Source organism: Alosa pseudoharengus, unplaced genomic scaffold (assembly GCF_046254945.1).
Source record: "Alosa pseudoharengus isolate Yale_2024_CS ecotype anadromous, Long Island Sound unplaced genomic scaffold, YU_APseudo_1.1 YU_APseudo_1.1_scf_6, whole genome shotgun sequence".
Lineage (NCBI taxonomy): Eukaryota > Metazoa > Chordata > Actinopteri > Clupeiformes > Clupeidae > Alosa > Alosa pseudoharengus.
The window spans coordinates 1,185,001-1,197,500 of NW_027468848.1; the positions used below are offsets into that span (position 1 = coordinate 1,185,001).

Genomic DNA, 12,500 nt, shown 5'->3' on the forward strand with positions numbered 1-12,500 from the left:
TGTGTGTGTGTATCCCCCCAGATCTGTAACCTGTGTGTGTGTGTGTGTGTGTGTGTGTGTGTGTGTGTGTGTGTGTGTGTGTGTACCCCCAGATCTGTAACCTGTGTGTGTGTGTGTGTATCCCCCCAGATCTGTAACCTGTGCGTGTGTGTGTATCCCCCCAGATATCTAACCTGTGTGTGTGTGTGTGTGTATCCCCCAGATCTGTAACCTGTGTGTGTGTGTACCCCCAGATCCGTAACCTGAAGGCGCGTGGCATGGAGTTCATGTGTGTCCCCGACACCTACTACCAGCAGCTGAAGGAGAATCTGAAGCACTCCCAGGTCCGCATTGAAGAGGACCTGAGCGTCCTAGAGGTCAGTTTTACAGGGCGTCCCGAGCCATAAGGTCATCTCTGTCTCCTTACTCACTATTACGCGCACACACACACACACACACACACACACACACACACCAGACACACACACACACACACACACATCTTACACACTAAAGCAGTGAATATATCAACTCATTTGTCTCCTTACACACACTTACACACTTTTTAATATGTGTAACATAGATGAATTGATATATTCATTGCTTTAGTGTGTAACATAGATGAATTGATATATTCATTGCTTTAGTGTGTAACATAGATGAATTGATATATTCATTGCTTTAGTGTGTAACATAAATTAATTGATATATTCATTGCTTTAGTGTGTATGCGTGCATAAGGAAACAGATGAATTGATAGTCGTTGCTTAAGCAATGAATGGATATATAATTCATGCTTAATCTGTGAGTATATGGCTCATCTCTTCACACCTTGACCCCAGATAAGGTCAGATAAGGCTGAAGAGCAGATGTGGTCTGCTTTGAAGCCAGCCATGCTGAGTCATAATGACATTTTGTTTGTAAACGTGTGTGTGTGTGTGTGTGTCTCTCTCTCTCTCTCTCTGTGTGTGTGTCTCTCTCTCTGTGTGTGTGTGTGTGTGTGGAGTATAGGAGCTAAAGATCTTGGTGGACTACGATGACCACGGCTACCTGCTCCAGATCTTCACCAAGCCTGTGCAGGACAGACCGACTGTCTTCCTGGAGGTTATCCAGAGACACAACCACCAGGTTAGGACACACACACACACAGACACACACACACAGACACACATATATATGCAAACACATAAATACAAACACGCACAGTGGAAGAGAGAGTGAAAGAAATTGATAGGGGGAGGGACAGTTTTTAAATGATTAAAAGTTGTGGCATAATCCTAATGATGTAACGTGATTATAATCCTAATGATGTAACGTGATTATAATCCTAATGACGTAACATGAATCCTAATGATGTAACGTGATTATAATCCTAATGGTGTAACGTGATTATAATCCTAATGATGTCACGTGATTATAATCCTAATGATGTCACGTGATTATAATCCTAATGGTGTAACGTGGTTATAATCCTAATGATGTAACGTGATTATAATCCTAATGATGTCACGTGATTATAATCCTAATGGTTATAATCCTAATGATGTCACGTGGTTATAATCCTAATGGTGTAACGTGGTTATAATCCTAATGATGTAACGTGGTTATAATCCTAATGGTGTCACGTGGTTATAATCCTAATGGTGTAACGTGATTATAATCCTAATAATATCACGTGATTAGAATCCTAATGATGTCACGTGATTATAATCCTAATGATGTCACGTGATTATAATCCTAATGATGTCACGTGGTTATAATCCTAATGATGTAACGTGATTATAATCCTAATGGTTATAATCCTAATGATGTAACGTGGTTATAATCCTAATGATGTCACGTGGTTATAATCCTAATGATGTCACATGATTATAATCCTAATGGTTATAATCCTAATGATGTCACGTGATTATAATCCTAATGGTGTCACATGATTATAATCCTAATGGTTATAATCCTAATGATGTAACGTGGTTATAATCCTAATGATGTAATGTGATTATAATCCTAATGGTTATAATCCTAATGATGTCACGTGATTATAATCCTCTAGGGCTTTGGGGCTGGAAACTTCAAGTCTCTGTTCGAGGCCATCGAGGCTGACCAGAACGCAAGAGGCAACCTTACCATTTTAACTCCAAATGGCCTGTCCGAAAAACTCTGAAACTCACACACTCTCTCACACACACACACACGTACGCACAAAGGCATGTTTACATAAAATACACTCTCACACACACACACACACACACACGTAAGCACAAAGGCATGTTCACATAAAATACATACCCTCTCTCACAAACACACACCCACAGGTTTGCACTGAGCCATAAACCATAAAAAGAAGTGCATATATTATATATATATACAGATCATACACACATACGATACACACACACACACACTCTTACCCACACACACAAAGACAAACACACTTGTGTTCAATATCCATACAGACCTACACATATGATACACACACACACACGCGCACACACACCGACACACACAAACACACACACTTGTGTTCCATACGATACACACACAGACACACACAAACACACACTCTTACCCACACACACATTTGTGTTCCATATCCATACAGATCTACACATACGATACACACACACATGTTCAATTTGGCCAAAGAGAAATACGCACATCAATGCAATCAAATGCAGTATTAACATATATATATATATGAAGTAATGATTTTGAACATGCATATGTATTTGAAAATCCATTCCCAAGCTCTCAGACTATTTTAGGTAGATATTCAGTGTTACTGTTATCCAAATAATATTGAACACAACCTCTTTTTCACAGTATAGCCCATTACATGGTGAATATTATACTATTTGATGTTCTGTACCTTCATAGCCTCAATACTTTCATGCATATTTTATGCACATTTTTCATCAATTTGAATTAGTCGATGATTCTTTGTATGATATTGCTTTCTTTTATGTTCTGTTACCCTCTGCACAGCCAGAACACATGACTGTTACTGGGGTAACACGGTTTACTCTGCAGCCAGAACACATGACTGTTACTGGGGTAACACGGTTTACTCTGCAGCCAGAACACATGACTGTTACTGGGGTAACAACACTGTTTACTCTGCAGACAGAACACATGACTGTTACTGGGGTAACAACACTGTTTACTCTGCAGCCAGAACACATGACTGTTACTGGGGTAACAACACTGTTTACTCTGCAGACAGAACACAGAGACTGTTACTGGGGTAACAACACTGTTCACTCTGCATCCCAAACCCACATGCTAATCGTCATGTAGTCAAGGGAAACTGTCCACTATGTAAGCACCTAGTGAATTCATAGGCCGTTTAGCCTGTAGAATACATTAAGATCTCATTAAAAACAAAAACTGATGGGAAACATCTTCAATTATTGTCTGATTCTATGTGTGTGTGTGTGTGTTTGATGGTAAGAATGGAAGACAACAGGTTGGTGCATATGATTAAATGTTTTTATTAATCACTAAAATCCCATGAAAACTGACATGGATTTGCATAATTTATTTACATTAGGGCATTAGACATTGAAAACATTTCCTCTTGATTTTTATTTCAGGTTACACAACAAAAAAATTGGCCTGATTAAGGAGGTGAGTTTAGGCATCAGGAATAGCCAATGAGGGGCAGAGGCGGGCTTTAGGCATCAGGAATAGCCAATGAGGGGCAGAGGGGTCTTCCAGAGGCGGGCTTGAGGGTCTCCCAGTGGGCGCGGCTGGCCCTGTAGACACCAGAGAGGACACGTTAATTAGAGTTTAGAGTTGATCTCACTGTTCCATTCCATCTCACCTCCATTCTGGAATACCTGCCCTGGCCTGCAAACACCATCATAAACACCATCATAAACACCAGGCCTGCACACACCATCACCAGGCCTACACACACCATCATAAACACCAGGGGCCTATTGCACAAAAGCAGAATTAAGACATCCGGGATAAGTTGCTGAGCTGCGCTCAATGAATCCAAAACAAGAGCGTACAGGCTTAATTGGTTGCACAACGAGCAAGCCAGGATGAGCAGACACGGATTCATCAAGCCAGGTGAAACCTATCCTGGATAAGTGCGCGCTCACGGCTCCCTCAAATAGACCCCGCCACCGATCACAGATTCACTGATTCACCATGGCAACTAGAGCGGCTTCATTGCTTCTTCTACAGTGTAAAGTAGGTAGCGATAGCCTTTTCACAACAGCAACAAACAGCAACACCTCTGTTTATGAGAATATTGCAACTAGTGTCGCGACCACCATGTGCGAAATGGTTACGCCGCTCCCGTGACGTCACATAGTCGCGACATGTCGGGAATGGCGATATGTAAAAGTTATTTAATGAAACGTTTAAATAATGACAGTGGGTCTAGTTATATGTGATAACAATGTGTAGTGGGCAGTGGATTAACTATTGGTTTCCGTTTGTGGTGACTGCTGACTGAGATAAGGGATGAGATTAAATAGATCCTGGAACTTAGCCTGGTCTGGAGCAGGCTAGCTCCACAGAATAAATCGCCATGGTGATTTATACCATAACATATCCTGCTGCCCCCTATCCCGCTTTTGTGCAACCGGATCACGGATAAATTGAGCCAGGATAACCAAGATATCCCGGCTTAATCCCTTATTCTAGTTTTGTGCAATAGGCCCCAGGCCTACACACACCATCATAAACACCAGGCCTGCACACACCATCATAAACATCAGGCCTTCCACTATATAATATAATATAGTGATCTATATGATGAATGGTAGTTATTCACTATAATATAGTGATCTGGCTTGCTGGTGTACTGACCTGGCCTTGACGTAGGGCTTGCTGGTGTACTGACCTGGCCTTGACGTAGGTGGTGTACTGACCTGGCCTTGACGTAGCTGGTGTACTGACCTGGCCTTGACGTAGGTGCTGTACTGACCTGGCCTTGACGTAGGTGGTGTACTGACCTGGCCTTGACGTAGGGCTTGCTGGTGTACTGACCTGGCCTTGACGTAGGTGCTGTACTGACCTGGCCTTGACGTAGGTGCTGTACTGACCTGGCCTTGACGTAGGGCTTGCTGGTGTACTGACCTGGCCTTGACGTAGGTGGTGTACTGACCTGGCCTTGACGTAGCTGGTGTACTGACCTGGCCTTGACGTAGGTGCTGTACTGACCTGGCCTTGACGTAGGTGGTGTACTGACCTGGCCTTGAAGTAGGGCTTGCTGGTGTACTGACCTGGCCTTGACGTAGGTGCTGTACTGACCTGGCCTTGACGTAGGTGCTGTACTGACCTGGCCTTGACGTAGGGCTTGCTGGTGTACTGACCTGGCCTTGACGTAGGGCTTGCTGGTGTACTGACCTGGCCTTGACGTAGCTGGTGTACTGACCTGGCCTTGACGTAGGGCTTGCTGCTGCCCTCCAGGCCGCTGCCCCAGAGGCCGTGCTTCTGTGAGGCGGGGGGCAGGACGCCTCTCTCGGGGGCCAGCTCCTCGGCTATCGCGCGGATGTGGTACGCCTCGAACCCACAGCAGCCGCCGATGTAGCGGATGCCCACGTTGTACGCCTCACGCGCGTACTTCTGCACGTCCCAGCGGTTGACCACTCTGGACTCCAGCGCTGCAGAGGAGGAGGCCAGTACAGGAGACAGAGACAGAGACACACACACACACACACAGGAGGGCAGTACAGGAGACACACACACACACACACAGGAGGGCAGTACAGGAGACACACACACACACACAGGAGGGAAGTACAGGAGACACACACACACACACGCACACACACACACACAGACACGCACACACACAGACGCACACACACACACACACACACAGACACACACACACGCACACACACACAGACACACACACACACACACACACACACAGGAGGGCAGTACAGGAGACCGTTAGCTCGAGTGGAGAGGAGGAGCTACGTGGAATACGCGCCCCTATCAGAAATGAGTCACATGGCACTTGCGTTATCTTCCAAAAAAACATTTTGCAACCCAAGTAGGCCATGTACCAAATACTCCTTGCGTAGCTCGACGCATCTTTGCTACCCAAGTAGGCCATGTACCAAATACTCCTTGTGTAGCTCTACGCATCTTTGCTACCCAAGTAGGCCATGTACCAAAGACTATAAAACGGCCCTTCACTTTATTTATGTTACTGCATCAACACAAATCAAGTAGTAGTAGCAGTAGTAGTGACTTGACTTCATTTGTAAACCCAACCTCTGTTGTGTTTAATGAACTACAGAAATAAAATGACTTGACTTAGCAGTAGTATATGTGTTGCCTAAGTTAAGTTAGCAGTAGTATATGTGTTGCAAAGCTAAGTTAGCAGTAGTATATGTGTTGCCTAAGTTAAGTAAGCAGTAGTATATGTGTTGCCTATATGTGTTGCTTAAGTTAAGTTAGCAGTAGTATATGTGTTGCCTAAGTTAAGTTAGCAGTAGTATATGTGTTGTAGTATATGTGTTGCCTAAGTTAAGTTAGCAGTAGTATATGTGTTGTAGTATATGTGTTGCCTAAGTTAAGTTATATGTGTTGCCTAAGTTAAGTTAGCAGTAGTATATGTGTTGCCTATATGTTTTGCTTAAGTTAAGTTAGCAGTAGAATATGTGTTGCATAAGTTAAGTTAGCAGTAGTATATGTGTTGTAGTATATGTGTTGCCTAAGTTAAGTTAGCAGTAGTATATGTGTTGCCTAAGTTAAGTTAGCAGTAGTATATGTGTTGTAGTATATGTGTTGCCTAAGTTAAGTTAGCAGTAGTAAATGTGTTGCCTAAGTTAAGTTAGCAGTAGAATATGTGTTGCCTAAGTTAAGTTAGCAGTAGTATATGTGTTACCTAAGTTAAGTTAGCAGTAGTATATGTGTTGTAGTATATGTGTTGCCTAAGTTAGGTTAGCAGTAGTATATGTGTTGCCTAAGTTAAGTTAGCAGTAGAATATGTGTTGCATAAGTTAAGTTAGCAGTAGTATATGTGTTGCCTAAGTTAAGTTGAGTGTAAGAACTGTAATACCTGGCCAGAACTACAAGGCCCAGAATGCTTAGCGGGGAAAGGGGAAGTGGCAAGGTTGGACAGGAAAAGTGAGATTTGGCGTTGTGGCTGGTGAATAAACACGCTTTTCAGTTCGAACTCGTTTGTACGTGAATCCTTATTCAGAGAACCTACTCCTGAACATATCAAGGTTTACACTGGTGGCAGCGGTGGGATTCGAACCACGCCCCCGAAGAGACTGGAGCCTCAATCCAGGCCTTTCCTAATTCACGTAGCAGGAGGCCAAATGAGGCCATTGAGGTGTATGCTGCTGATGTATGTAGATTGGTAAAAGAGGCTTCTCCAGACTTTGAGCCAAACGCTACAGAATATATGAAGCTCACACGTTTTTTGGCTGGGCTGGATCAGGAACTTCAGATTAAGTGTCATGAGCGAGGAGTAAAAACATTCCAAGAGGCTTTTGATATTGCTACCCAAGCAGAGCGTGCCCGACAGGCTGCTAAACTACTCCCACCAACAGCACCTGCTCCAAACAGCTGCGGTGCCACAAGTCCATCAGTCAACACAATCACAGATGATACGGCACCTCTTCATAAAGTGGTACAAGATCTCACAGACACCGTTAGACACTTAAGCAAAGACTTAACTGACCTAAAACTGACACTTAATGCCCAAACCTTGAAGTCACGTCACAATGCATATTCACCAACCCGCCCTCAGAGATCCTCTTCTCCACGGGGCGGAGACCAAGGGTACTCCTCGGCAGCACAGAGATATGGTCGCAGTTTTTCACCTACCATTCACATGAGTCGTCGTAATCTGTCTCCTGAGTGGCACCACAATTGGTCTGCACGCCAGAGTGTGGACAATCGCAGACAGGACTACTATGCACGCAGCCTTGATAGACCACACTCTCCACACAGGGGGGAGATTCCCAGAGACCACTACTCCAAATCGTCACCTAATCGTCACCCAGACTACTCTGATGAGGAGATGTCACGGCCTCACTACAGTGAACCAAGAGGGAACTTCAGAAACCGTCGGTACAGCCCAAGTCCAGTGCGCAACCGGGTCTCTTTCCGAGACGACAGGAGTGATCATCAACATCATGACAGTGACCATGGGTATCAGGATGGCTATCGGCAGGGAAACTTCAACTAGCTGATGCAGTGGGGCATTCGTCAGCTAGCCTCAAACCAGCCCCAAATAGTAATTCGCTGAACCAAACTTCTTCTCATTGTGCAATGGTGCCACCTTGTGGCCGACAAAATACCCTGCACAAAAATTCTTCTATAACAGACAATGACAATTGCAACACTTTCGTTGCCTACATAAGGGGAATAGTAGAAGGGTCTGATATGCATATTATGCTGGACACTGGTTCAAACATTTCCTTTATTAATGAGAATATAAGAATGTCACTTCCATCATTGAACAAAAGGCCTCTCAAAAAGGACTTTATCTTGTCTAAGTCTGTAACAGGGCAACATTTGGACACACTTGGCACTGTGAACATTGTTGTGCGTCTAGGCTCACTGAATTTGCAACATGAAGTACAAGTTATTAGGAATGTTGGTCAGACTATTATACTTGGCTGGGACTTTTTGCAACAACATTATGCTGTGTTAGATTTAGGTAGAGGTTTATGTCATCTTCACAATCAAGATCTGCCCCTGCTACGCACCTCAGAAATGACACCAGACAGCTGCACTGCCCAGATTGTTGAATGCACCACCATACCCCCTCACTGTGAAATGCACTGTGCAGCGAGACTGATGCCTACGGTTGCTCATCTTTGTTCACCGACAGGATACAATGGTCTCTTGGAGCCTTACCACACAGATTTGGACGGGGTTGCAGTAGCACGTACACTTGCAAGAGCTGACAACGGTTTTACTGTTGTACGCGTCATGAACCCTACCAATACTCCCATTGTACTCCAACCAGGTATGCAGCTAGGACAGTTCACTCCAGTAACAGACAATGAAATCAGTACAGGTAGTCCTGCAGTTTGTCAGATATCAGCCACCCCATCAATGTCCCCACAGTCTTTGCCATTTGATGTGAAGTGTGGCAGTCTTTCAGATTCTCAGTTTTCTGAACTTAAATGTCTCTTACTGTCATACACGGATGTGTTCAGCAAGACTCCAAATGACTTTGGAAGAACTGGATTAGTTAAGCACAAAATCAATACAAATTCAGCTTCCCCCATCAGAAAACGCGCCTACCGCACCTCTCCACACATGCAATCTGTGATTCAGTCACAAGTGGAAGACATGTTGGCACAAGACTTAATAGAGGAGAGCCATAGTCCATGGGCTGCGCCAGTGGTGATGGTGCGAAAAAAAGATGGAAATTGGCAGTTCTGTATAGACTATAGGGCACTAAATTCAGTCACAATCAAAGACGCACACCCTTTGCCCAGAACAGATGACACCCTAGATGCACTGGGCGGCTCTGCTGTGTTCAGTACCATGGACTTGTCATCAGGCTATTGGCAGGTTCAGCTCGACGAACAAGACCAAGAAAAAACGGCATTCACTACTGGCCGCTCTCTCTATCATTTTAAAGTCATGCCAATGGGATTAGTCAATTCACCCCCAACATTTCAACATCTTATGCAGCTGGTACTACAGGGATTGTCTTGGAAAACATGCTTAGTGTACCTTGATGATATAATTGTATACAGTAAATCCTTCTCTGCTCATTTGCTGCATTTGAGGGAGGTGTTTGAACGTCTCAGAGCCGCAAACCTTAAATTGAAACCGTCAAAGTGTGACTTTGCACAATCTCATGTGACATTCTTAGGGCATGTTGTTTCTGCATCAGGTGTGCAACCAGACCCAAAGAATATTGACAAAGTGAGGGATTGGCCAACACCAGAGAATCCTACTGAGGTTAGGGCATTCTTAGGACTCTGTTCTTATTACAGACGTTTTATACATCAGTTTGCCAAGATGTCACAGCCTCTGCATGTCCTTACTCAGAAAGGAAAGCCTTTTTCATGGACTGATATGGAACAAAAAGCATTTGACACTCTCCGCCATGCCCTCACACATACCCCCATTCTGGCATATCCAGATTTCTCTAAAGAATTCTTGCTTTTCACTGAGGCCTCTAATATATCTATTGGATGTGTGCTGTCACAGCTAAAGGCGAACAGCAAGGAACACGTCATTGCCTATGGTAGTCATACCCTCACATCCACCGAGAGACGATGGTCAACATTTGATCGGGAGCTGTGGGCCATTGTGTGGTCCATAAGACATTTCCGCCAGTATCTCTCAGGCCATCCATTCCGAATCATTACAGACCACAAACCTCTCCTAGGACTGAGAAAAATGGCCTTGGATTGTGATCCAACTGGACGCAGGGCAAGATGGGCACTGGAGATAGACCCATATGACTGGACAATTGAACACAAGCAAGGTCTCAAACACTGCAATGCGGACTCTTTATCGCGGCGTCCATGTCGGGGTGAAGACAGTATGCCTATAAGAGAAACCATACATGTGAACTCAGTTTCAGCACAAACACAGATTGTCAGTCCTGCAGATTGTCAGTCATCACCAGAACCTACCGCGTTGACTTTGTCAGTACAGCCTGCTGTGGCGAATCCTGTACCCAGTGAATCATTCTGGTTTGACCTGAACAGACAAACTCTTCAGGATGCTCAAAAGGAAGACCCTGTCTTGAAAACAGTCACCGTATGGGTCTTGAGTGACAGTAGACCACCCTTTTCACAGCTGAAGTGTGAGCTGCCCGAGTTACGTCACTACTGGAAAGAGTTTCCCAGACTGGTCATTGTGGATTCTATATTATGTCGTAGGGTCAGACCCCCACCAGGTGACCCTGTCTGTCAAGTGGTGGTCCCGACTAGGTTGCAGAATGAAGTCTTTAAGATGTTACATGGCCATTCCCTAGCTGGACATTTTGGCTGCAAAAGAACATTACAAAATGCAGTAACCCGTTGTTATTGGCCACACATGAGCAGGGACATTACTCAGTGGTGCCTCCAATGTACTGCATGTGAGGCACGCAGGCCGCAGATTCCACACCAGCAGGCCCCAATGCAAAACATAATGACAACTAAGCCTTTTGAAAAGATTGCCGCTGACTTGACGGAACTGCCACTCAGTCACAAGGGCAATCGTTATATACTAGTTATAATGGACTACTTCACAAAGTACATGGATTTATTTGCTCTACCGGACCAAAAAGCAACGACCGTTGCGAAATGCTTGTTTGAGGACTACATTAGTAGACATGGGGTACCACTGAGTCTGCACACAGATCAGGGACGCCAGTTCGACTCAGACTTGGTCAAAGAGTTATGCACACACCTAGGAATCCACAAGACACGGACAACCGCCTATCATCCCATGTCAGATGGTATGGCAGAGAGAGCTAACCGTTCTATTAAAGACCAGTTAGCCAAGTTCCTCTACACCAAAGGGGGTGAATGGGATGATCATCTACGCCATGTTGAGTTTGCATATAATACAAGTGTGCATTCATCAACTAACCACACTCCTTTCTTTCTGACTCATGGTAGAGAAGCTCGTTTGCCGGCAGATATCATTCTTGGGGACTTGCCAACAGCGACAAATGCTACACCTGGAACGCCTGGTGAATACGCCACGGCTGTGAGACACAGACTTTATTCTGCATTTAATATGGTAGCAGACAACATAGCGGCCGCAGGTGCTAAACAGAAGTATTACTATGAGCGCCACATGAGGCACAATGCTTATGAAGCAGGTGACCTTGTGTGGGTTAATCTTCCAGCACTTGCCAGACACAAGTTGTCTCCCAGATGGACGGGACCTTTCAAAGTACTGCAACGCCTTGACCCATCCCCAGGGGAAATTGGGGTGGATTACAACCTACAAGACCAACTGGACCCAAGGGCAAAGCCAAAGGTGGTTCACTATAATCGCCTGAAGCCCTACTGTTCACCATGGACTTGTAACTTGGCCACTACTCCTGTGCACAACCGGCAGCTCACGGCACTCTCAGCTTCACGGCCCTATGTCTATCAGAGCTGTGAGACTGTGGCAAGTGAGCCTACGTCTTCCTCAACAGTGGACAGTGCCCCTGACCCAGTGGCAAACACACCTACGTCTTCCTCAACAGTGGACAGTGCCCCTGACCCGGTGGCAAACACACCTACGTCTTCCTCAACAGTGGACAGTGCCCTTGACCTGGTGGCAAACACACCGGTCATTGCCCCTCAGGAACAGAGAACCAGATGTGGGCGCATGGTGCGCCCTCCTCAACGCTTTAGAGTTGACACTTAAATACTCTCTGTAAAACAACTGTGTTGAATGTTCACATACAGTATATGGCATGTATTTTGTTCAGCTGATGGAGTGTGCCGATTACTGGATTAAGTGTTTGTTAAATAAGTGTATGTTTACGCTTAAATTGTTCACTGACCCAGCTGATATAGTGAAAATACTGTAGGTATGGATGAGTATAGGTACACTACACTATGGACCAGGATGTA

General features: G+C 44.8%; 2 protein-coding genes across 2 annotated transcripts in view; one reads left to right on the plus strand and one right to left on the minus strand.

Annotated features, from left to right (window-relative positions):
• LOC143106113 (4-hydroxyphenylpyruvate dioxygenase-like) overlaps positions 1-3,354 on the plus strand; it is a 15,700-nt gene extending 12,346 nt beyond the window's left edge. Inside the window, exons 12-14 of the mRNA XM_076270300.1 lie at positions 234-356; positions 991-1,107; positions 2,033-3,354. Coding sequence (XP_076126415.1) covers positions 234-356; positions 991-1,107; positions 2,033-2,143 — 351 coding nt within the window. The 3' untranslated portion in view covers positions 2,144-3,354. The remainder of the gene's footprint in view (positions 1-233; positions 357-990; positions 1,108-2,032) is intronic.
• Positions 3,355-3,446: 92 nt separating this feature from the next.
• LOC143106114 (betaine--homocysteine S-methyltransferase 1-like) overlaps positions 3,447-12,500 on the minus strand; it is a 16,484-nt gene continuing 7,430 nt past the window's right edge. The window contains exons 7-8 of the mRNA XM_076270301.1: positions 5,372-5,600; positions 3,447-3,734 (exon numbers count right to left, since the gene is read on the minus strand). Coding sequence (XP_076126416.1) covers positions 3,653-3,734; positions 5,372-5,600 — 311 coding nt within the window. The 3' untranslated portion in view covers positions 3,447-3,652. The remainder of the gene's footprint in view (positions 3,735-5,371; positions 5,601-12,500) is intronic.